The sequence below is a fragment of the Giraffa tippelskirchi genome, chromosome 10, assembly GCF_054371585.1.
Source record: "Giraffa tippelskirchi isolate mGirTip1 chromosome 10, T2T-mGirTip1v1.2.pri, whole genome shotgun sequence".
NCBI lineage: Eukaryota > Metazoa > Chordata > Mammalia > Artiodactyla > Giraffidae > Giraffa > Giraffa tippelskirchi.
Genome location: NC_137284.1, coordinates 147401376 through 147426504, shown reverse-complemented (window position 1 = coordinate 147426504; position 25129 = coordinate 147401376). Strand labels below are relative to the sequence as shown.

The 25129-nt window shown below is 37.1% G+C and overlaps 1 protein-coding gene and 1 pseudogene across 26 annotated transcripts in view; both read left to right on the top strand.

Annotated features, from left to right (window-relative positions):
* The window catches only part of BRAF (B-Raf proto-oncogene, serine/threonine kinase), a 180857-nt gene that overhangs the window by 99140 nt on the left and 56588 nt on the right, over nt 1-25129 (top strand). For 17 of the 26 annotated variants that reach the window (XR_014066796.1, XR_014066795.1, XR_014066797.1 and 14 more), the window contains 6 exons: nt 3378-3526; nt 4383-4502; nt 6863-7022; nt 19493-19529; nt 23261-23397; nt 24304-24421. Coding sequence is in view for 19 of the 26 variants with exons in the window: in XM_081534331.1 (XP_081390457.1) it covers nt 3378-3526; nt 4383-4502; nt 6863-7022; nt 19493-19529; nt 23261-23397; nt 24304-24421 (721 nt within the window). In the remaining 7 variants the exon portion in view is untranslated. Of the gene's footprint in view, nt 1-3377; nt 3527-4382; nt 4503-6862; nt 7023-19492; nt 19530-20913; nt 21034-23260; nt 23398-24303; nt 24422-25129 lie in introns of all 26 variants that reach the window. The other 9 variants (XR_014066798.1, XR_014066799.1, XM_081534333.1 and 6 more) reach the window with 4 other exon arrangements.
* Nucleotides 2958-3076, top strand: LOC145524992 (5S ribosomal RNA; annotated as a pseudogene).

The window sequence follows — 25129 nt, the reverse complement described above, 5'->3', positions numbered from 1 at the left end:
CTGTTATAGGCAGGGGGCAGAGAAGGCAATGGCACCCCACTCCAGTACTCTTGCCTGGAAAATCCCATGGACAGAGGAGCCTGGTAGGCTGCAGTCCATGGGGTCGCTAGGAGTCGGACACGACTGAGCGACTTCACTTTCCCTTTTCACTTTCATGCATTGGAGAAGGAAATGGCAACCCACTCCAGTATTCTTGCCTCGAGAATCCCAGGGACGGCGGAGCCTGGTGGGCTGCCGTCTGTGGGGTCGCACAGAGTCGGACACGACTGAAGCAACTTAGCAGCAGTAGCAGCAGCATAGGCAGGGGGCAGCGTGATTAGATTTGTGGTTTTGAACGATTGCTCTTAGCGTCATATAGAAACAAGAGTAAGCCTGAGTTCTGCTTAGAAAGGGCAAGAATTCCTCTCTCTGCTTCTGTTTGCTGAATTTTGTTGACTATGGGAGGAAGGCTGCTTATGCCCCCTGGTTTCATAGTCTGTTACAAAGGCGATTCCTTCAGCATTTACCTATATCCCAGGAATCCTTGGGAATGGGCAGGGTGGAGGAGGCAGGAAAGGTAGAGAAGCAAGATTAGAAACAGATGCCATGGGTCCAGACCTTCCCATTTTCCACAGATGCTAACCTCAGACAGCCCCACACCTTACAAATCATTGCTTGCAAATGGCCTGTTCTGTGGCCCACATGCGTTTACCATCCATGTCTCAAATTCCAAAATAAGCATAAGTTGTGGCCCAAAAGAAAAGATATATCTTCTTGTACCCGCTTATAAGCAAAGATATACATACAGAGGTATATGTCGCTCAGTTTATGCTTAAATGTGTACCCATATTTTCTCCTTTTGGCGTCCCTCCTTTCTCTCTTCCTTCTCTTTTTCTCCCACTTCCTTTACATACAGAAACAATCAGTTATGCATAGTTTTCAAGTATGTCAGTGACAGGAAGAAGGACTGCAATGGACTAGATTAAAGAAGGAAAAGAAATTAGGGCTTCATGAAGCAGATTATTAGGCAATTGAAAATATAAGTACCAAAAAAGATAAGATGACTATAAAATGCTGATCCCTATGAATACGATTTACATTTTTCTGTCCTCTAACTTCCAGAGGTTATGCTCGAGTATAAAAAGATGCTTGCTTTAATAAATAATAGCCACATAAATATTAAGAAGCTTTTTCTTACTGCTTGTATATCCAGAGACAAATGTAAAAGGAACAAAGCAAAAAACCGTCAGTTGCCTTTTTATATCTTCTATAACTTGCTCCATAGTCAGAATGTGAAGAAAGCAAGAGCTACTCTTAAAACTATCTAATAGTTTATCTAAATAGTCTCAAAAAGCCAGAATGGATGATATGTCAAGGTACCATTTTCTATGAAACATTTCTTTTAATAACATTTTATCCTGTTAAATATGTGTTTATTGAAGAGTTTTATAAAGTGAGTATTGAAATCAATTTAATGGATCATGAAAAGCATTTATATGCAATAAAATGGATTAGAAATTCTGGTGTGCATTATATATAGTTAGAGTAATATTATAAGAATACAACTATATCCTGGATCACAATGTATTTTACTCATTATTATGTGTGATTAATGTCGTCTGAAAACTTGAGAATATACAGCTAAAAACAAAGGAAAAAAGAGAGTCACCTACGCTCTCATCACTCTCAAATAGCCGTTGTTAACATTTGTCATTTACTTATCCTTCTTATGTTTTCTGCTTACTACATACACAAACCAAAAAGTTGTAAACAATTTCTGCTTTTGTCCGTTACCAAGATAGAATCTCCCTAGCAAAGTTCTGTTTATGTGATCCATGTTTGCCTTCTGACATGGAGTTCCTACATGTTGCCTTGTAAGCCTCCCGTAGAGGAATGTTCACAGATACATTGAGATGTTCTGATCCTCTAACAAACTGATAATGTTAAACATAATTCTTACCATCTTTTAGGTGATGTTCCTATCCTTTCTCCTAAGTTAACAAGTTTAGGTAGGGTTAATCTGATTTTCATATAATTTTAATTATAAACTAGTTTTTTTCTTTTGTAATTTTTTAACACTTTAATCAAAGTATATTACATTTTAATCAAACGTATATAGTTTTTAAAATAGTGCAAAGGGGTTGCCCCAACCCTTATTAGCCTCTAATGCCACTGTATAGAGGAGATCATTCTTTTCCTTTTATTTATTCTTTCTTTTTTAAATTTGAAAAAAGACATAGGAGACTTAGAAAATACAGAACAAGGTTACATATAGTTCCACTATATATTACAATTATTTCTTAAGTAAATTAAGATTTTTGGTTGGAGCTTCAATATCAAACTCTCAAAAATCGATTGAATAGAAACGTAGAAGGATATAGTAGACCTGAAAAGCTCTATGAACCAATTCAACATAATTACATTCTTAACTTTTAATGGTTTCTGTTTTAAGCTCTTCTAGTGATTCTTTTCACATTACTGAATAATAACTTTAGGTCACAATTTCTATATCAGTTTTAGACATCATTTACTGATGGTCAGTTCCATTGGAAATTAGATCATCTGTAACATGGCAGCCTTTCCCCCTCTTTCCTCTTCTCCTCGGAAGTGTTTTAGGTTTTTGTGGGTTTTTTGGTTCCTCTGTTCCATACCTTTGTCACTGTAAGCATGCTGTTGTTTCTTGTTGTGTCAACACCAATAAGCATCTCTTAACTCCTTTGTAGAATTATTCAAGTGTACTCTTATTCTTTCTTTCCCTCTATTACTTCCTTCTCCTGTCACCTCTGCTTTTACGTTTATATAGTAAAGCTTGAAATTAGTTTCTAGTCTTTTGTTCATCTCCCATCTTCTTGACTTCTGAATTTAATTGAATAGTGGGTGGGAGATAAATTCATGTAGTCCATCTGTTACCTTGAACCCTCTGGTTTCGTTGTAGTATCTTGGTGGTTAAGTCGGTTCTCATGATGTAAACATAGTAAGTCTGCAGCTGTACCACCCCGAACGCACCAGAGCACATCTGATCGCAGAAGCTAAGTAGGGCTGAGCCTGGTTAGTACTTGGATGGGAGACCGCCTAGGAATACCGGGTGCTATAGGCTTGGGCTTCTCTGATGGTTCAGACGGTAAAGAATCTGCCTGCAATGCGAGAGACTCGGGTTCGATCCCTGGGTTGGGAAGATCCCCTGAAGAAGAGAATGACTGCCCATTCCGGTATTATTGTCTGGAGAATCCCATGGACACAGGAGCCTGGCAGTCTCCGGTCCATGGGGTCGAAAGAGTCAGACACAACTGAGCGACTAACACAAACATAGTAAAAATATGTTATTTTAAACAAAAGAGTAAGTAAGTTGATTTCTAAAAAGATTCTTACAGAATCCTCCATGATGTTTTACTTTGCAGGTACGGAAAACTTTTTTCACCTTAGCATTTTGTGACTTCTGTCGAAAGCTGCTTTTCCAGGGGTTCCGCTGTCAAACATGTGGTTATAAATTTCACCAGCGTTGTAGTACAGAGGTTCCACTGATGTGTGTTAATTATGACCAACTAGAGTAAGTAATCAAAAAATTTTTCTTTTCTGCCACTTTATATTTAACTTTTCTTAATGTAAAACTAGTACGTCTTAGAGTCTGTGGAAGTTTTATTTACAGAAGAATTGTTACAGGGAATTTTTTTAAGTTTGGCTAGACAGTAGTATACCCAGTACTTCTCTTTCAGATTGTAATTCTGGTTTGCTGTACATTTCATTTATGTTTCATATTCTTTTTTAATTAATATAAGATCCCTTCTCCATAGATATCACTTTTAGATGGTTTTCGAGTGTTTAAATTAAATTAACTATTATATTTTTGGACCACAGATTGGGGACTCTGGTTCTGTCAGCTGTTTTGTAAATTAAGTTTTCTCTTTCTCTCGAAGTTAGTGTCTGTCTGTGTGTCTCTCTCTCCCCTCTCTCCTACTCCCTCTCTTAATATATTGAGTTAATTTTAATCTTTTTGTGTGTATTGTCACTACTGCTATTAAGGTCTTATTTTTTGATCACTGAAGTTAGGGAGAGTTCCAATCAGTAGTTTAAAGTACATGATAATAATGTAATCTTTTGGCAATAGATACATTTTCTTCTAATTCCTTAACCATAAAGCATGAGTTTTCCTCTCTACTATGTAGAAATTTGCTATATAGAACAATTAGTTTTAGATTCTGAGCTTGTCTTTGAAAGTAGAGTATAATTTTTTTACCATAAGCTATCAGACAGAAATACAGCTAATTGAATTTAGCAATCCTTCCTGAAAATGCAATTTGAGCTCAGATATTTTTGTTAATTCTTTAATATATTCTGGTGTATGAAGCTTCTGGGTTTTGCACAAGTTAGGTTTGTTTTGTTTTGTTTTTGTTTTTGCCTCACAGTTTGCTGTTTGTCTCCAAGTTCTTTGAACACCACCCAATACCACAGGAGGAGGCCTCCTTAGCAGAGACTACCCTTCCATGTGGGTCATCCCCTTCTGCGCCCCCCTCCGATTCTATTGGGTATGATTTGATTCCTGCTGTTCAGTGACATGCTACTTGAGCTGATTTGTTTTTTTTTTTTAACTTTTAGTTGCTTAGAAACGTTTCCAACATTTGGGTCATTAAATAAAGGACTTTTTTTTTTTTCAGGTAACTCATCACACCTGTCATACATTTGGTACAGATACACAGGGTTAAAACTGACATAGACTGTTGCAGGACCATACTTGGAAAAAATTAAGCAACAAATCAATTTAGAGTCCCTGCCTTGTGCTTGCTTTATTTTAAATATCAGATACAGAAGTATATGATTTCCATTTAGAAAAAAAGCATTAACATGGGAGATAATGGCCAACAGTTTTAAGCTAATATATAATTATAATCTACAATTTATGATATATTATTTTAAACTATGTGATAAATATTGCGATGTTAACAAAAGAGAATAGTGAGAGAGAGTAGTGAACACTTAATCAAGAAAGTGAGGTTTGAACTGGACCATAAAGAATTCCAGAATCTGAATGAGCCCAGGAAATAAAAGCACAGGAGTGATGGTGGGACCAGCGGGGCGAGGGGAGAAGAGAAGGACAGAAACAGCTTATCTTCATTTTCTAGTTTATCCATTTTCTTTAGATTTGATAATAACATTTATCAGATTTAAACCAGGTTTTTGTTTTTCCTACGTAAAAACTAGTGTCCTTTGCATACATATTTCTGACTTATGTGCTACATTTTGCTATCACTACACCAGATCAATTATTTTAATTAGACCGCCCTCTACAGTTGTAGTTAGTTCAGGCTTTTTCTACTTTTAACTTCTGACATAAAGTGTGTTACTGCCTTGAGACTTGAAATTAGCCTCTAAGTATTTAGAAAGTCAGTGCATGTTTCAAAACTTTCTAAAAACTAATACTGTCATTTTAAAATTCTTTTTACCTGCTCCCAAAATCCCTTGCCAAAGGCTGTTATTGGCTGTCTAAAGCAAAAGTAGAGACAGCTTTGTCACAAACTAAAAATTAATCAATTAATCATAATAAAAAGGACCAGTAGGGCAATTATTTTTATTTCAATTCTAAGTGGATTCATTTAGTTAATATGAACAATTAAAGTTAAAATTTATTTCCCTACCCTTTTAAAAGGGTGCTTCAAAGAAGTAAAACTCATAAGCTGGTATGGTTCAGATTCTAGTAATATATTTTATTTAGAAGCTTTTTGTCACAACTTGGCTTTTTTGGCTCTTCCGACCTTCATCTGGTCCAAAACTATATTTTCTTCTAATTCCTCTTTAAACCCTCTCTCCTCTTAAAAATGTCTTTTTATTCCCTCAGCTGTCTTTCTGGCCATCTTATATAACCATTTGATACTGCTGATTAGTTACAGAGTTTGCATGAGATGGGGTGCAACAATAACCAATCTCTGAAGAGAAGCTGTTAGCATTGAATCCTTCATTGGTCCTGTCGGAGCTCACTGAGTCGCACCTCATCAATCAAGTGGTACTCACTTCTCAGCTCCCTTGGATATTTTTTCTGAGGGACGTAAACTTCTCATGGGTGGTTACAATCTGTTCTCAAAACTTTAATGTGCTCTGAATGCCAGCTTCATTTTGGGGGCAGGGAGAGATCATAGACTTTGTTATTTATCTACACTATCAAAATAGGTCAGTCTGTCACAGTTTCATCAGAGAGTAATTTTTACAAAATTTGCGTTAAGTTTTAATATATTCTTCTGTGTGTCTTGTATCAATTAATGGGCATGGTAAACATTTCAAACTATGAGAGATTGACACTCTGAGTATCATCTTTTGAATTTGGAAATTATTTTTGCCATTTTTGTTCAAGATTTTAATTCACCTTTTGTATAAAGCAATAGATACATCTTGTATAAAGCAATAGATACCTGAAATACACATGTGTGCTTTTAAAAGATTTATGATTTCTTAATACTTCCCATAAAAATTTCATCTTAGTAACTTCAACTGTCAAGAAATGACAAAGGTAGAAACAATTAGCAGACATTATTCAGTCAGTGTGTACTTAGAACATTTTTGTATAATGTTAAAGAACAAGAGTTTCTTCAGCTGATTAACCACAGGTAATTTCTAGCCATTTGTGGATTTCTCTGGAGTTTTCTGGATAAAATCAGTGTTCTTATCATTGATACTTTGTGGAGGGTCTGCTTGAGCAAAGCAGCTTTGTTGGTGTTAGTTGTAAGCGTATATTAGTTTTTTAAACTAATTCTTTTAAAAGCCATTACTGCCATTACCTTTATTTTAAGGTTTTATTTGAGAATATGAAAACAAAATCTTTATATAATTCATTTTTCTGTTATTATCTCTAGAAAGTTGCTCTGAATTTTATCTTCCAATCACTTGACTTTTCCAGGCCCCCAGTTCTCACCAGTCCGTCTCCTTCAAAATCCATTCCAATTCCACAGACTTTCCGACCAGCAGATGAAGATCATCGAAATCAGTTTGGACAACGAGACCGGTCCTCATCAGCTCCAAATGTGCATATAAACACAATAGAACCCGTCAATATTGATGTAAGTATTCAGCAGTGTTTGAATCTAGAAAATTCAAGTGTATTTATTTTTCTGCTACATTTATAATATAGATCAGAAATAAGTGCTATCTTTCATTTATCACAGTTATTATAAGTGATAGACTTTTCATGAATTACAAATCAGAAAAGCCTTGTCATCTTCTCTGATGGCATAAATATTTAACTGGTACCAAAGTAGAGAGTTATTCTCATTGGTTTTTTCCTTATGACACCTCTGTAAAAGTCTTATCTTCATTTATTTAACAGATAATCAATCCACTTGACCCATTTGAAGGTATAGAAAAAAGAATATATTTGCATATTTCAATGTGAAATCTTTACCTAAATTTCTAAAAGTTCAGCTTTGAGTTAAATAACCCTTAAGGACTAATGATGACTTCATGTACTTCTCATGCAAAGCTACCATTTACCTTCTTTACTTTCTTGAGTATACCATTGTACTCCATCTCTATACAAATCAATTATTTTAGCTACCTCTGGCTGATCACTCTTGAATTTTTTCCTTTTCTAGTTTATGTTACACACTGGAAGTTAATTATGTACCTTAGTGTCACTTCTTCAATTTAACCTTAACTTCTGGACAGCAAAAACCATTCCCAGTATAGTTCCCTAAAATAGGAACTATTAGGTGATGACTTAACTTAAGAGGTCATCAAAAAATATTTGTATTAATAAAAGGCTTAGAAGACAAAGCAGAGACCTGTTTCCCATAATATAGACCAAGGGTCAGCAAACTCTTAAAGGGCCAGATGGTAAATATTTTAGGCTTGTGGATCTTGAGATCGCTAAAGACAGCTGTTGAACTCTGCCACTAGTGTGAAAACAACCATAGATAATAAATACATTTTAAACAAACAGGTGAGGCTTTATTCCAATAAACTTCAGTAAAGCAGGTGGCCAGCCCATTGTATTTTGCCAGTCCCAGATACAGACAAAAGGGAAGGAAGAGTTGATAAAAAAAGATGACATACACAGGATCACTCCAAAAGGACTGGTTCATTCAACTGTGTCATCCTGATAACCAAATTCCTAAAGAGAATAAAGAGCCCTTGACATCTAAGCTGTGGTGGGGTCAGGATCATTTTTCCCATAATTTATACTTTAGAATAAAAAATGTTGGTTATCCTTAATCTTTGAATGTAATAAGCAACAAAACAGAAAAGCTACCAAATTTGTTTGCATTGAGAAGTAATCATATTTAAAAAGAAATCTGAAACTGTTTACCCAGATAAGCAGGATACTGAAGTTACTCTGGGGTCATGTGTATGCTAGAGGACAGCCTGTTGTTCTCTAATGAGCCTAATGTTCTCATTATACAGGCATTCTTTCTGTGAGTCCTCATAAGGTTGAGTAAAGGAGCCAAAATTATCCTAACAGGAAAATATTCACTAATTAACAGACTCCCCTAATAAGTCTCCACCCACATACCCCTCCCTCCCCATTTAATACAAGCTTGCATTCCTGCCCTTTTCCATCACTATCCAACATTGCAGTGAAAAAATGAAGCAGACTGATTGTTAGTCTCATAACAAAAAAAAGATTTTAAGGATTTATTGAAGACAGTGAAAAGTCATTGGGAAATAAGGATACAGCAGAATTAAATTAGTGCAATTAACAGTAAAAGAGAGTAAGTGTCTAAAGGATGACAAGAGAACAGGCTTTTCAAAAGAAAATGAATTAAATATCAAAGGATTGATGGAGGCATTGAGGGAACTGATGAAATCCTTTAAAATTTTTATAGAAGTGATGATTGTGATGTGAAAGAGGAATGTTAAATTGAGAGTTTCAGTTTATGCTGTTGTAAGTTTGATATTACGACCAACAAAACCTTGATTCCCTCTGTATTAATTCTAAGAATTAGCATATTGTTGACATTATAACTTAATATTTTTGTTGAAGTAAATGAAAATAAACTTTTTATCAATCTTAATTTCATTTTTCAAGATACATTCCCAAGTCAGACTTTCTTCCTACTTTTTACTATGAAATTTTTTTTTCTGTTTTTGTTGGATTTATTTAAAGTATTCTTTTCTTTGGAAAGTGAACAGGTTGGGTGGCTTGGAGCCTCATGCCACGCAGGTTACAGGATGGAGGAAGGCTAGCTCTTTTAAAGTATTCTTTTCCACAATTTGTATGGAAATATAAGAAACCTCGAATAGCCAAAGCAAGCTTGAGAAAGAAGAATGGAACTGGAGGAATCAACCTACCTGACTTCAGGCTCTACTACAAAGCCACAGTCATCAAGACAGTATGGTACTGACACAAAGATAGAAATATAGATCAATGGAACAAAATAGAAAGCCCAGAGATAAACCCACCCACCTATGGACACCTTATCCTCGACAAAGGAGGCAAGAATATACAATGGAGAAAAGATAATCTCTTTAACAAGTGGTGCTGGGAAAACTGGTCAACCACTTGTAAAAGAATGAAACTAGAACACTTCCTAACACCATACACAAAAATAAACTCAAAATGGATTAAAGATCTAAACGTAAGACCAGAAACTATAAAACTCCTAGAGGAAAACATAGGCAAAACACTCTCCGACATAAATCACAGCAGGATCCTCCATGACCCACCTCCCAGAATATTGGAAATAAAAGCAAAAATAAACAAATGGGACCTAATTAAAATTAAAAGCTTTTGCACAACAAAGGAAACTATAAGCAAGGTGAAAAGACAGCGTTCAGAATGGGAGAAAATAATAGCAAACGAAGCAACAGACAAACAATTAATATACAAGCAACTTCTGCAGCTGAATTCCAGAAAAATAAACGACCCAATCAAAAAATGGGCCAAAGAACTAAACAGACATTTCTCCAAAGAAGACATACAGATGGCTAACAAACACATGAAAAGATGCTCAACATCACTCATTATTAGAGAAATGCAAATCAAAACCACAATGAGGTACCATTTCACACCAGACAGAATGGCTGCTATCCAAAAGTCTACAAGCAATAAATGCTGGAGAGGGTGTGGAGAAAAGGGAACCCTCTTACACTGTTGGTGGGAATGCAAACTAGTACAGCCACTATGGAGAACAGTGTGGAGATTCCTTAAAAAACTGGGAATAGAACTGCCATATGATCCAGCAATCCCACTGCTGGGCATACACACCGAGGAAACCAGAATTGAAAGAGACGCGTGTACCCCAATGTTCATCACAGCACTGTTTACAATAGCCAGGACATGGAAGCAACCTAGATGTCCATCAGCAGACGAATGGATAAGGAAGCTGTGGTACATATACACAATGGAATATTACTCAGCCATTAAAAAAAATACATTTGAATCGGTTCTATTGAGATGGATGCAAAACACCAATACAGTATACTAATGCATATATATGGAATTTGAAAGATGGTAACGATAACCCTATATGCGAGACAGAATAAGAGACACAGATGCATAGAACAATTTTATGGACTCTGAGGGAGAAGGTGAGGGTGGGACGTTCTGGGAGTATAGCATTGAAACATGTATATTATCATATGTGAAACAGAACACCATTCCATGTTCGATACATGAGACAAGGGCTCAGGGCTGGGGCAATGGGATGACCCAGAGGGATGGGATGGGGAGGAATGTGGGAGGGGGGCCCAGGAAGGGGAACACATGTAAACCCATGGCTGATTCATGTCAATGTATGGCAAAAACTACTACAATATTGTAAAGTAATTAGCCCCCAACTAAAATAAATAAATTTATTAAAGATAAAAAAAGTATTCTTTTCTTAATATCAGTTTTTCTTAACTAAGAAGGTCTTCTTCCTTCTGACTAGACCCACATACAAAGGGAGAAAAAAGTAGGAGAGGGAAATAGATGAATAAGGAGATTGTGTGAAATAAGAAATCAAATCTTATTTCTAGGTTAGATCTATCGTCAGTATGTTCAAAGTTGTAAACTTTGTATTTACTTTCAAAACTAACATTCTTTTAGAGTATTTCTCTTTATATTTAGTGTTACTAAGGTTCTCCTGTTCTCTTGGGCTTGAACTTTTGGAGTGTCATGTTTATATCTTGCTTTTTCATCTTCCACATAAGCAAATAGTCATAAGATATCACTTTTCCTTTTGATATACATCTCAAATTTGTTTTTTCTACCACCATTTGGGCCCATATTTCTTCACTTGAACTGCTTATAATATTAATCTGCTATATAAATTTCCTGCCATTGATTTCTCTGTCCATTTACATTCTTTATTGCTACTGTCAGAATAGGGTTTTATTCTGTTTTATTATTTATTGTAAGACTTCAGTCACCATCTGTTCCTTTGTTGTAAAACTTTTGTTTACTTCCCATTGATTATAAAATATAAACCTTTTAGCATTTCATTCAGTTTCAGTTGTTTTATTCAGTTTCAGTCATTATTTGTCATTTATTATTCCAGGAAACCAAATTTAATATTTACTGTGGGATAGGCACTGTGTCGGAATAGGAAATTAAGATGAATTAGCACAGTCTTTGCGCTCAGGGAGGTCACGGTCTAATTGATGAATCAGACATATAAATAAATAAACACAAAAATATACAGTTTATAGAAGGGGATGAACTCTACCTTATTAAAGACAGTCAAGTTTAGCAGAGAAGAGACAACATTTAAGCCAGATTGTAGAAGATGAACGATGAATATGAAGGAGTAGGAATTTATTAAGTACCTAGTGGTAGGGGTTTTAAGAAGGAAGAGCATTTGTTAAGGAAATTATATGTGCAGAAGTATGAAAGTACCTTTATGTGGGATGTAATTAATACTTGATATTGTAGGGAAGATGACATGTATTATTCTGAAGTCTCTGTAGTAGTTGATGGTAAAGGGTCCAGTAAACTGAGTGGGAAAGAAAGTGGTCAGCTCTTTACTTTGGAAAAATTGTTTGAAGTAGTGAGAGATTTGATAGACACAGTTGTTAGGATTGATACGGTAAATGGCATGCTTACTATGTGCTAGGTCCTTTACCAAGTACATAAATTTTCTTATTCCATCCTTATAAACACCTATGAGTTAAGTACTATTATATTCCTTCTTTTACTGTTAAGAAAATTAGATTTAGAAATGTCAAGAAACTTATTCCAGATCACACAGGTGATAAATGATTGAAATGGGGTAAAACCTGGCCATTCTTCTTATAGTCAATCACTGTTCTATCTAGTAGTAGAGGAAAGAAGTGGGAGATGAGAGATAAAAAAAAGACAATGCCTAGAATTCTCTGCCTTAGGTGAATACATAGTATTTATTTGATTCATTAAGATAGAAATGCCTAGGGAAGAACAGGGTTTGTAGAAATGAAAATGTTAACTTTTATACTGACTTGAAGATGTCTGTGGATCTTTACTGGTTTAGAAGTCCAGTAGCAGTTGAAATAAAGACCTTGAGTTCAGTTCAGTTCAGTTCAGTTCAGTCACTCAGTCGTGTCCGACTCTTGGCGACCCCATGAATTGCAGCACGCCAGGCCTCTCTGTCCATCACCAACTCCCGGAGTCCACCCAAACCCATGTCCATCGAGTCAGTGATGCCATCCAACCATCTCATCCTCTGTCGTCCCCTTCTCCTCCTGCCCCCAATCCTACCCAGCATTAGGGTCTTTTCCAATGAGTCAACCCTTCGCGTGAGATGGCCAAAGTACTGGAGTTTCAGCTTCAACATCAGACCTTCCAATGAACACCCAGGATTGATCTCTTTTAGGATGGATTGATTGGATCTCCTTGCAGTCCAAGGGACTCTCAAGAGTCTTCTCCAACACCACAGTTCAAAAGCATCAATTCTTCGGCGCTCAGCTTTCTTCACCGTCCAACTCTCACATCCATACGTGACCACTGGAAAAACCATAGCCTTGACTAGACGGACTTTTGTTGGCAAAGTAATGTCTCTGCTTTTAAATATGCTATGTAGGTTGGCCATAACCTTCCTTCCAAGGAGTAAGCGTCTTTTAATTTCATGGCTGCAGTCACCATCAGCAGTGATTCTGGAGCCCAAAAAAATAAAGTCTGACACTGTTTCCACTGTTTCCCCATCTATTTCCCATGAAGTGATGGGACCAGATGCCATGATCTTAGTTTTCTGAACGTTGAGCCTTAAGCCAACTTTTTCACTCTCCTCTTTCACCTTCATCAAGAGGCTCTTTAGTTCTTCTTCACTTTCTGTCATAAGGGTGGTATCTCTGCATATCTGAGGTTATTGATATTTCTCCCAGCAGTCTTGATTCCAGCTTGTGTTTCTTCCAGCCCAGCATTTCTCATGATGTACTCTGCATATAAGTTAAATAAGCAGACCTTGAGTAGAGATACACATTTAGAAATAATTAGCCTATTTGTGTTCAAGTCATGAATGTAAATTATACTACTCCAAGATTATGTAAATTGAAAAGAGGGTAGAAATGCAATCCCAGTGATCATTAACATTTGAGATACAGGCAGAGACTGTCTTTCTCTGTCTCCTTATAGGCTCCTCTTCCTAAATTTAGCTTCAAACAAATAAGAGAAAGTAGTGTTGAAGAAGCCAAAGGGAGAAATAGGGACTTCAAGAATACTAAAGTAGTTGGTGGCAGTTGCCATTTAGACTCAAATGAGATATAACTATTGAATATTTTCAATATAACTATTGAACTGGGCAATTACAGTGTCATTTTGATGTCATTGAGAGCTGTTTTAGAGGTCTAGTGGAGGAGAGCAAAAGCTGGTAAAGATGTGGGATTCATTGCCAGATTTGAGAAGCTTGGCTACAAAGGAATGATGAAAGCCATAGAATGAAGCAGTCATGTGAGAGACTTGAGCATACTTGTAACTTGAGGGGAAGGAGCAAGTAAAGAGAGGGGTTCAAAATAACAAGCGAAGGAATAATTAAGGCAGTAAATAAAAGTTCCTTGAACTTGGAAGTGATGCTCCTCGGGGGCTATGAGGAGTTAAAGGTGAACATAGTTAGGTCCACAGCTCTTTAGAGGCAGTATGACCATGGGCAGAAGACTTAACCTTGGGGCTAACAGTGTCTACCCCTTGTAGTGATGATTATTCTTGGCACAAAAAGAGAATTCAGAAACTATAGATAACATTATTATGCAGATGTTTGTAGATATAGAAACAGAACAGAATGTTCTTTGATAGCTTCTGTTTTCTCTATCATGCTAAAAAGGGGAAGAGCAGTAATTAAGAAAGGAACCATAGGAAATTGGGGGAAAGTTTGAAGCAGCCAGTATCGGAATACTAGAAGGTCTTGTTTAACCTAGATCACATAGAAAAAGATTTTCAGACAGCTTTAAGAACATATTTAAGATTGGAAAATACAAGCTTATGGTGGTTATTAGCAGTAGGTTGTCCAGAAGGCCTTTCTTTATTTTTTTTTTTCTGGCAGCGCTGCTCAGCTTATGGGATCGTGCTTCCCTGATGAGGGCTTAATCCCCAGCTCACAGCAGTGAAAGCTCAGAGTCCTGGACCACCAGGGAATTCCCCTTCTGCTTTTCTGCATTCCTATCTACCGCTCAAATTCCAGCCCTTAGATTAACTTCTTCAAATGTTTCACCAGTGACCAAGTTCTATAGTTATTTATTTATCCTTTGAACTTATGTTGCACCAAGAATCTTTTTACATATACCGTTTATTTGGCAGTTAACAACTTTGACACGTTTTTTATTGTTTTCTTAAGTTCTTATTTTTAGGTAATTTCTATGTTTGTATATCTTTCTTAGATGATAAGCTCTCAAGAAAGCTTCCCTGCTGGCTCAGAGGGTAAAGTGTCTGCCTACAATGCAGGAGACCTGGGTTCGATCCCTGGGACCGGAAGATCCCCTGGAGAAGGAGATGGCAACCCACTCCAGTACACTTGCCTGGAAAATCCCATGGAGGGAGAAGCCTGGTAGGCTACAGCCCATGGGGTTGCAAAGAGTCGGACACGACTGAGCAACTTAACAAGCTCTCAAGAACTCAGTTAGTGAGACCACCATGATTTTATATTTATTGGTAGTCATACAACCGCTAACACTTAGCACCTTATTTGCAGATATGAGTATTTGTTGATTATTCTGTACAAAATGTTAAAGGTTTTTTATAGTACATTGAACATGGCAGAAATGCTTCTGTAAAGAATGTTCTTTTGTTTTAGCTTATAAGCCTTTGAGCATATTTAGAGACATTTAGGGCAGTTCAGTTAGTCTCTCTTATCAGTTATACTGTGTAAACTAAGTTCTGTCTGTCAAGGTCCAGTTCAGTTCAGTTCAATCACTCAGTCGTGTCCGACTCTTTGCGACCCCATGAATTGCAGCACCCCAGGCCTCTCTGTCCATCACCAACTCCCGGAGTCTACCCAAACCCATGACCATCGAGTCGGTTATGTCATCCAACCATCTCATCCTCTGTCGTCCCCTTCTCCTCCTGCCCCCAATCCTACCCAGCATTAGGGTCTTTTCCAATGAGTCAACCCTTCGCGTGAGGTGGCCAAAGTATTGGAGTTTCAGCTTCAACATCAGACCTTCCAATGAACACCCAGGATTGATCTCTTTTAGGATGGATTGATTGGATCTCCTTGCAGTCCAAGGGACTCTCAAGAGTCTTCTCCAACACCACAGTTCAAAAGCATCAATTCTTCGGCGCTCAGCTTTCTTCACCGTCCAACTCTCACATCCATACGTGACCACTGGAAAAACCATAGCCTTGACTAGACAGACTTTTGTTGGCAAAGTAATGTCTCTGCTTTTAAATATGCTATCTAGGTTGGCCATAGCCTTCCTTCCAAGGAGTAAGCGTCTTTTAATTTCATGGCTGCAGTCATCATCAGCAGTGATTCTGGAGCCCAAAAAAATAAAGTCTGACACTGTTTCCACTGTTTCCCCATCTATTTCCCATGAAGTGATGGGACCAGATGCCATGATCTTAGTTTTCTGAACGTTGAGCTTTAAGCCAACTTTTTCACTCTCCTCTTTCACCTTCATCAAGAGGCTCTTTAGTTCTTCTTCACTTTCTGCCATAAGGGTGGTGTCATCCGCATATCTGAGGTTATTGATATTTCTCCCGGCAGTCTTGATTCCAGCTTGTGTTTCTTCCAGCCCAGCGTTCCTCATGATGTACTCTGCATATAAGTTAAATAAGCAGGGTGACATTATACAGCCTTGACGGACTCCTTTTCCTATTTGGAACCAGTCTGTTGTTCCATGTCCAGTTCTAACTGTTGCTTCCTGACCTGCATACAGGTTTCTCAAGAGACAGGTCAGATGGTCTGGTATTCCCATCTCTTTCAGAATTTTCCACAGTTTATTGTGATCCACACAGTCAAAGGCTTTGGCATAGTCAATAAAGCAGAAATAGCCGGGGGCCGGGGGCGGTGGCCGACAGGGGCTAGGCCGGGCCGGGGGCCAGGGGCGGCGGCTGACGGGCTAGGCGGGGGTGGGGGGGGTTGGGGGGGGTGGGCAGGGACCAGGGGCGGCTGCCGACAGGGGCTAGACCAGGCCGGGGGCTGGGGGCCCGCGGTGGCGGCAAGAGGAATTACCCAAGGCCCAAGGTAAGAGAAACCCAAGTAAGACGGTAAGTGTTGTGAGAGGGCATCAGAGGGCAGACACACTGAAACCAGAATTACAGAAAACTAGCTAATCTGATCACACGGACCACAGCCTTGTCTATCTCAATGAAACTAAGCCATGCCGTATGGGGCCACCCAAAACGGTTGGGTCATGGTAGAGGGGTCTGACAGAACGTGGTCCACTGGAGAAAGGCATGGCAAACCACTTCAGTATTCTTGCCTTGAGAACCCCATGAACAGTATAAAAAGGCAAAAAGATAGGACACTGAAAGATGAACTCCCCAGGTCAGTAGGTGCCCAATATACTAATGGAGATCAGTGGAGAAATAACTCCAGAAAGAATGATGGGATGGAGCCAAAGCAAAAACGATACCCAACTGTGGATGTGACTGGTGATAGACGCAAAGTCCAATGCTGTAAAAAGCAATATTGCATAGGAACCTGGAATGTAAGGTCCATGAATCAAGGCAAATTGGAAGTGGTCAAACAGGAGATGGCAAGAGTGAACGTTGACATTCTAGGAATCAGCAAACGAAGATGGACTGGAATGGGTGAATTTAACTCAGATGACCATTATATCTACTACTGTGGGCAAGAATCTCTTAGAAGAAATGGAGTAGCCATCATGGTCAACAAAAGAGTCCAAAATGTGGTACTTGGATGCAATCTCAAAAACGATAGAATGATCTCTGTTCGTTTCCAAGGCAAACCATTCAATATCACAGTAATCCAAGTCTATGCCCCGACCAGTAACGCCGAAGAAGCTGAAGTTGAACGATTCTATGAAGACCTACCAGACCTTCTAGAACTAACACCCAAAAAAGATGTCCTTTTCATTATAGGGGACTGGAATGCAAAAGTAGGAAGTCAAGAAACACCTGGCATAACAGGCAAGTTTGGCCTTGGAGTACAGAATGAAGCAGGGCAAAGGCTAATAGAGTTTTGCCACGAGAACGCACTGGTAATAGCAAACACCCTCTTCCAATAACACAAGAGAAGACTCTACACGTGGACGTCACCAGATGGTCAACACCGAAATCAGATTGATTATATTCTTTGCAGCCAAAGATGGAGAAGCTCTATACAGTCAGCAAAAACAAGACCAGGAGCAGACTGTGGCTCAGATCATGAACTGCTTATTGCCAAATTCAGACTTAAATTGAAGAAAGTAGGGAAAACCACTAGACCATTCAGGTATGACCTAGATCAAATCCCTTATGAGTATACAGTGGAAGTGACAAATAGATTTAAGGGACTAGACCTGATAGACAGAGTGCCTGATGAACTATGGACAGAGGTTCGTGACATTGTACAGGAGACAGGGATCAAGAAAATCCCCATGGAAAAGAAATGCAAAAAAGCAAAACGGCTGTCTGAGGAGGCCTTACAGATAACTGGGAAGAGAAGCGAAAAGCAAAGGAGAAAAGGAAAGATATTCCCATCTGAATGCAGAGTTCCAAAGAATAGCAAGGAGAGATAAGAAAGCCTTCCTCAGCGATCAGTGCAAGGAAATAGAGGAAAACAACAGATTGGGAAAGACTAGAGATCTCTTCAAGAAAATTAAAGATACCAGAGGAACATTTCATGCAAAGATAGGCTCGATAAAGGACAGAAATGGTATGGACCTAACAGAAGCAGAAGATATTAAGAAGAGGTGGCAAGAATACACAGAAGAACTGTACAAAAAAGATCTTCACGACCCAGATAATCACGATGGTATGATCACTCACCTAGAGCCAGACATCCTGGAATGTGAAGTCAAGTGGGCCTTAGAAAGCATCACTACGAACAAAGCTAGTGGAGCTGATGGAATTCCAGTTGAGCTATTTCAAATCCTCAAAGGTGATGCTGTGAAAGTGCTGCACTCGATATGCCAGCAAATTTGGAAAACTCAGCAGTGGCCACAGGACTGGAAAAGGTCAGTCTTCGTTCCAATCCCAAAGAAAGGCAATGCCAAAGAATGCTCAAACTACCACACAATTGCACTCATCTCACATGCTAGTAAAGTAATGCTCAAAATTCTCCAAGCCAGGCTTCAGCAATACGTGAACCGTGAACTTCCAGATGTTCAAGGTGGTTTTAGAAAAGGCAGAGGAACCAGAGATCAAATTGCCAATATCCGCTGGATCATTGAAAAAGCAAGAGAGTTCCAGAAAAACATCTATTTCTGCTTTATTGACTATGTCAAGGTCCAGATTGGTCCAAATTGTACTGCATTGCCAGTAGACTCCTCCCCTGCTGCCCTGCCTCACATTGTCTGTTGTAAAAAGCTGTATTTTAATAATAAAGACAAAAAATTTTTTCCCTTCTAGTGTGTCCTTGAACATTTATATTTTTATGATTGTATCAGCATACACTTAATTTTGTATCCTTTTTTAATTATAAACATGTTTCATGGTTCAAACTTCATAACTGTTTTAGTAGCTGCATAATATGTTCTAAATTAACACACTGTAATTTACTTAACCAATATGTCAGTATGCCTAAAATAGGGAAATAATTATTTCTGGGTTTTTTTAGTATAATGGATAATGTTGCACTAAACATCTTTGTGCATATCATTTTTTCTTCTGAATTATTTCTTTAGGAAAAATTCCCAGAAGTGGAATTAAGGATTAAAGAGTATGAACATTGGCTCTTAATATGTGCCAGTAGAATGTTTTTAAGCATTAATGCAGCCATTGGTTTTGAATGGCCTGAAATGGATTTCAGCATTTGATCAGGACTAATAATCCCTTCAATCTAGGGTTAGGTTGGCAAGTGTTTCAAAGTTTTTATTTTATCATGTTCACTAGCTAATTCCATATTCTTTCTGTTTTGCGAAGTAATTTATAAGACTGGTATTGTTCTGAATTCACTTTTCTGTTAAAGCTTAGTGGAAAATAAAATGTTGTTGCTTTTTTATCATATGCTTTCATTAAGTATACATTACTATTTATTTGTAGGACTTGATTAGAGACCAAGGGTTTCGTAGTGATGGAGGTAAGTAGTGATTTCAATTTAAAAAAACAAAAACCGGGGAAGAATGCAATTGCTTTGCTGCTTGTCTCCTTTATATTTGCTTCTTTCCTGAAACACACACACAGAGTAAAACATGTAGAGAAAAATAAAAAATTGTTTGCTTTTCTTTAGTAATTATCATTTATCTCTAATAAAATTTTAACTGATTTTAAATTTTAACTCCAGAAACAGAGAAAAAGAGGGAACATAAAAGGGGAGTCTTAAATGTGACATCTGCAATTTTTAAAATGTTGTTATCAAAGAGAAATCTTAATTATTTTACCCACTTTATTGCTAACTATCTCCACTAATACTTAAAGACTGAGCTTACAATCAGTTAAAACTTGACTTCCTTAAATTATTCTTGGGGAGAATCCCTGGGATTACCTGCTACAGCTTGTCAGTTTGATAGACACTGTCAGCTACTTCCCTTCAGCTTTCTAGAAGGCTCTGGAAGATACATTTTATAGTGTGGACCCCTATTAGAAAAGCCTAGTTCCCCTCTTACTAGTCCAGTAAATAAAATAAGCAAATGAGAAATCAAATTGAGATTTCTTAAAGAATTTTTATCAGCTGTTTACTCTGGCACCCAGTGAATATTGGGGTCATAGCAAAACATTACTTTAGAAAATACTTTTTAAAATAAGAGTTTACCCCCATAAGATTTTTGTAAGAGATGCTGTTTGAAACAGTCTTGACGTTTTCTTCCAGGTGGTCCTTTATGCTTCTTTCTTAAGCTGTCCTCTATTTAATAAGGAAGCCCTGCAATGCCCACATACTTTGCTTAGAGTCAGTCTCTTCACTGTGACCCTGCTTTATATTCAAAATATCTAAGCCCAGATGCAAAGATACTTTATGTCAAATGTTGCATGAACCATCATTTGTTATATTTCTATATACTTGTGGACCTACCAAAATAATAAGCCTGTGTTATGTACTCTGGACTTGGTATTTACTATATGTAGTACGTAGTGAACAAAAGTTTTTTTTTTTTCCTGTTTGTTATTCCATGAACCCACCAATTAATGTTGCTGCCAGTTTGACTTTCGTGTGTCTTAATAACTGTGGCTTTTGACAATTTTGCCCAATACATCCGGCATTTAAATGTTGCCATCATGTTAGCATCACAGAGTTAACTTAGTCATAAAAATTGCCTGCTTAGTACCAAAAATCAAACAGCATTTATCCTTTTTATGAATCACTTTTAAAAGAATGATTGGAGTTTTATGAAAATAAGCAGTTTTTTAAACATCCAGAATATTTTGTGAAGCAGGCTTCAACTCATCTTATTTATCCCCGTGACTTCTTTCATTTCCTTTGTGTCTGTCTTCCTGTGTTGCCTGCCCCTCTCTTTCTCTTCTAACAGCCCCTTTGAACCAGCTGATGCGCTGTCTTCGGAAATACCAATCCCGGACTCCCAGTCCCCTCCTACATTCTGTCCCCAGTGAAATAGTGTTTGATTTTGAGCCTGGCCCAGTGTTCAGAGGTAGTTGGGCTCTTCTTTCTTGTTTTCACCCAAAGAAAATTAAATATAAACAACAGATACTGTTTGTGTCTCACCCTCACAGTGTGTTTGTAAGTGTGCGAGTTTTCAGTACTAAATTTCTCCTTGGCCTGGCTGGAATGCTCTGAATGTGCTTCTCACACATACTCACTTCCACAAGCTTTCTGTATGCTGTCTGTCATTAATGTTTAAAAGCGAGAGCTGAAATTTCCATCTTGTTTTTTGTTAATATTACTTTTTGATCTTGATAATTTCTTAAACTCAGGGGGTGGCAGTAAATAATGTGGGGAGGGTTTTCTTCAAGCTGAATTTCTTTCACTTTAATCCATTTAGGTGATAACCTTGATGGTTGCTAATATTATCAATTTTTTTGGTTTTTAAAAAATGGAAATCCCTATTATGAGTTCTTATTAGACTTTTGACTTTGTCTTTTTCTAATATGTGTTCTTTTTCTTTAAAGTGTAAGCCATGTTTTATATTTTATATCAAACCATATTTTATATCAAAACTAGGTTACTTAAAGAAGATCTGTAATATATTTGAGGTATTTTAGCATACTTCAGAAAATTAAGATTGATACTTTCAGTTATGCTCTCGTATGAGGGGAAAATTTAGCAGTATAATTTCACCCACCCATTTTCTCTCACCATTCTTTAATTAGTGGTCAAACTAATTCTTAAAAATTTAAGTCAAAATTTAGACACATGTCTTGCTGTAAATATTTTTAAAGAATTATGTTTACTGGTTTTTGCTAGTGTCTGTTACTTATTCTGAATGAATGATGGTTTTCAGATTTTTGCTCTTTCTGCCCAACTTTCTCAGAGAATCCATGGAATGGGCTGGAAGTTATAGAGAACCGAGTAGTGTAATTAAAGTAAGTGATGCAGTACAGCACTGAGTAGATCAGAACTGTGAAGCCTGGGTAAACAGTTAAGGCTTTATGATGTTGAAATATTATCAGTGGAAGGCAGAATATGGATTGTAGTTAATAGATATTCCACTTAATAACTGTAGTTAATGGATATTCCAGGTGTCATTTTCTTTTAGAAAATTGCATGTGAGATCATGGAAATTCCACATGATGACATATGTGGTATAGTAATGATGAAATTTCTACACAGCTTTAGCATTTTAAATGTTGCCATTAGTATTCTGATCCTTGTCCTTTGAGAGAGAGTGACTTTTTAACTTGAGAATAGTTATCTACTTTTTTTAAAAAATGGAAGTCTTTTTGTTCTGCTTGTGCAATTATTAACTGACATCTCAGTCCTGCTTAGCTATACTCAGGCCCCACCAGGAGTCATTACCCTGAACCCCTCTGAACAAGGTGCTTTCTGTACATGAATTGGGATTTTTTGCTCAATCAGCACTTGGAAAAGTATCCATCAGAAAGGTATGCAACCCTGCCAGCTGAGTCCATTTTCAAAGAGTGTAGCCCTTGGACTCATTTTGCTGATAAAATATTTCCATTTGTAGTAACTTGGCTGAGATGCCATTGCACTTAACCTTGTTCTCATTTTATAGGCAGAGATTTTTCAGAAAGTCTTGAGAAACCTACTTGGCTTTGTTGGCATTAACTTTGTTGTGCAGGTAAAATTAATCTTTGTCTAGCAAAATAAGTCTCCAGAAACCAATGACAGTGACCAGTATCTCTCTTAAATAGTATATAGTATATAGTGTAGGATTTTTTAAAATTTTAGTGGCTAATATGAAAGAGTTAGATAATGTCAGTATTAAGGCCATTATTAGATTATTAGAAAATGTTTCCTTTTGGGGCATTTCTATCTTTTTTTATTATTATTATTGATTGGCTGTTAATGTCACTTAAAGTTTTTTTTTTTATGTTTGCTTTTAAGTTGATTTTGCTTTTTTTTTTTTGATCAAAGGAAAAATTGGGGTATATTTAAGATTGTTTTTCTCCTAGACTCTGCAACAGTAAGCAAAGTATATATCTGTAATCATATATTTTAAAGGTTATTAAATTGACCAAAATGCTACAATTATAAAACTAAAAGAAACTATAGTTTTCAAATTTATAGTTAATCACCAAATGAGGCCCTCTTTTTGCCTGTCCTTTCCTAATGGTCAGTATTAAAACATACACTGCATTTTTTAAAATAAGTCTACATCTCCCTCCACCCTCTGCCCCCAGTAAGCTAAAGTACTGGATCATCCTTTAATAGATAAACTTTTCCTTTCACTAACTTAGGATCAACCACAGGTTTATCTGCCACGCCCCCTGCCTCATTACCTGGCTCACTCTCTAATGTGAAAGCATTGCAGAAATCTCCAGGACCTCAGCGAGAAAGAAAGTCCTCTTCATCCTCAGAAGACAGGAATCGAATGGTGAGAGTATATGATATCTTTTTTCCTCTGAAGTGCTTTCTTAGAAATCATTAAGAGCTGATAGTTTTTTGCTTTAAAGCATATTCCCACAACATTGATTTTTGCTCTCAACTCTAATATAATTGAGTAAAAGGCAGTTTGGGAAGAGTTATCTGAATAGTGTTCTGTTTCTGAACTATGGAAAGAGAGTAAGCTGGTATTTTAGGAAACATTAGACATATATGTTGTAAAGAGTTGGTCTGAAGTTCAAATATCTACGAGAGGACATTTTTCCCTATTGAAAAATTAACTCTATGCTGTAACTTAAATATTTATTAAAAACTAATCACATTAGCAGTAGTGCACTAGTATGTATTGGCTAAGTGGATTCTCTGTCATACCAGAGTTTTTATGTGTTGATAACATTTTTGAGAGAGAGATTAGATCAGATAAGACGTATGAAGTAATTTAGTACTGACTGGGAGAAAATAATTAGATTATCAACAGTTGCCTAGTACATTAACTCAGATTTTTGGCCTTTGGAGCCAAAGCTAGTCACAAGTGTGTAGTGCTTATCTTGCCCGTAGTAGTCTTCCAATTGATTAAAAAAAAAAAAAAAAGTTGCTTTATTTTATTGATTTTAATGCTGAAATTTAATATAACATTTCTGCTCATAACCAGTAAATAATTTTTATTTTTACTGAATTATTTCCATCCTAATATTGACTTAGTTCTTAAACTTAAGTTCTGTATTGTAAGAATCATCTTTCTATTATTCCTCTAGAGTATAGTTTTGTTTTGTTTCTCCCCAAAGTTCTTATTCTCTTCTTATGTCCCTTTCAGAAATAGAGGAATGTAGTTAGTGTCAAACATAAAGTTTTCCTTTTTTGTTTGCTTTGGCTTGACTTTTGCCTTATTTTTATCAAGAAAACGCTTGGTAGACGGGATTCAAGTGACGATTGGGAGATTCCTGATGGACAGATCACAGTGGGACAAAGAATTGGATCTGGGTCATTTGGGACAGTCTACAAGGGAAAGTGGCATGGTACGTACGTCATACAGTGATCTTGTCACAACTTTTGTTAAAAAAAAAATCAAAGGGAGTATTCACTGTTTGTATCATTAAGCTGTTTTGATCAGATGCAAGAGTTCCCCAAAGGTTTTTTTTTTTTTTTAAATTTTATTTATTTTAATTGGAGGCTAATTACTTTACAGTATTGTAGTGGTTTTGCCATACATTGACATGAATCAGCCACGGGTGTACATGTGTTCCCCATCCTGAGCCCCCCTCCAACCTCCCTCCCCACCCCATCCCTCTGGGTCATCCCAGTGCACCAGCCCTGAGCACCCTGTCTCGTGCATCGAACCTGGACTGGTGATCTGTTTCACATATGATAATGTACACGTTTCAATGCTATTCTCTCAAATCATCCCACCCTTGCCTTCTCCCACAGAGTCCTAAAGACTGTTCTATGTATCTGTGTCTCTTTTGCTGTATCGCATATAGGATTATCGTTACCATCTTTCTAAATTCCATATATATGTGTTAGTATACTGTATTGGGTGTTTTTCTTTCTGGCCTACTTCACTCTGTATAATAGGCTCCAGTTTCATCAACCTCATCCAACTCATTAGAACATAATTTTTAACAAAAATTATGGGAAATAAAAATTGGATTCACAGCAACCAGAAGTCCTCTCATTATACTTCAGTAATAATTTTTAAAGATGATGATCCTCCGGATGAGCTAGTT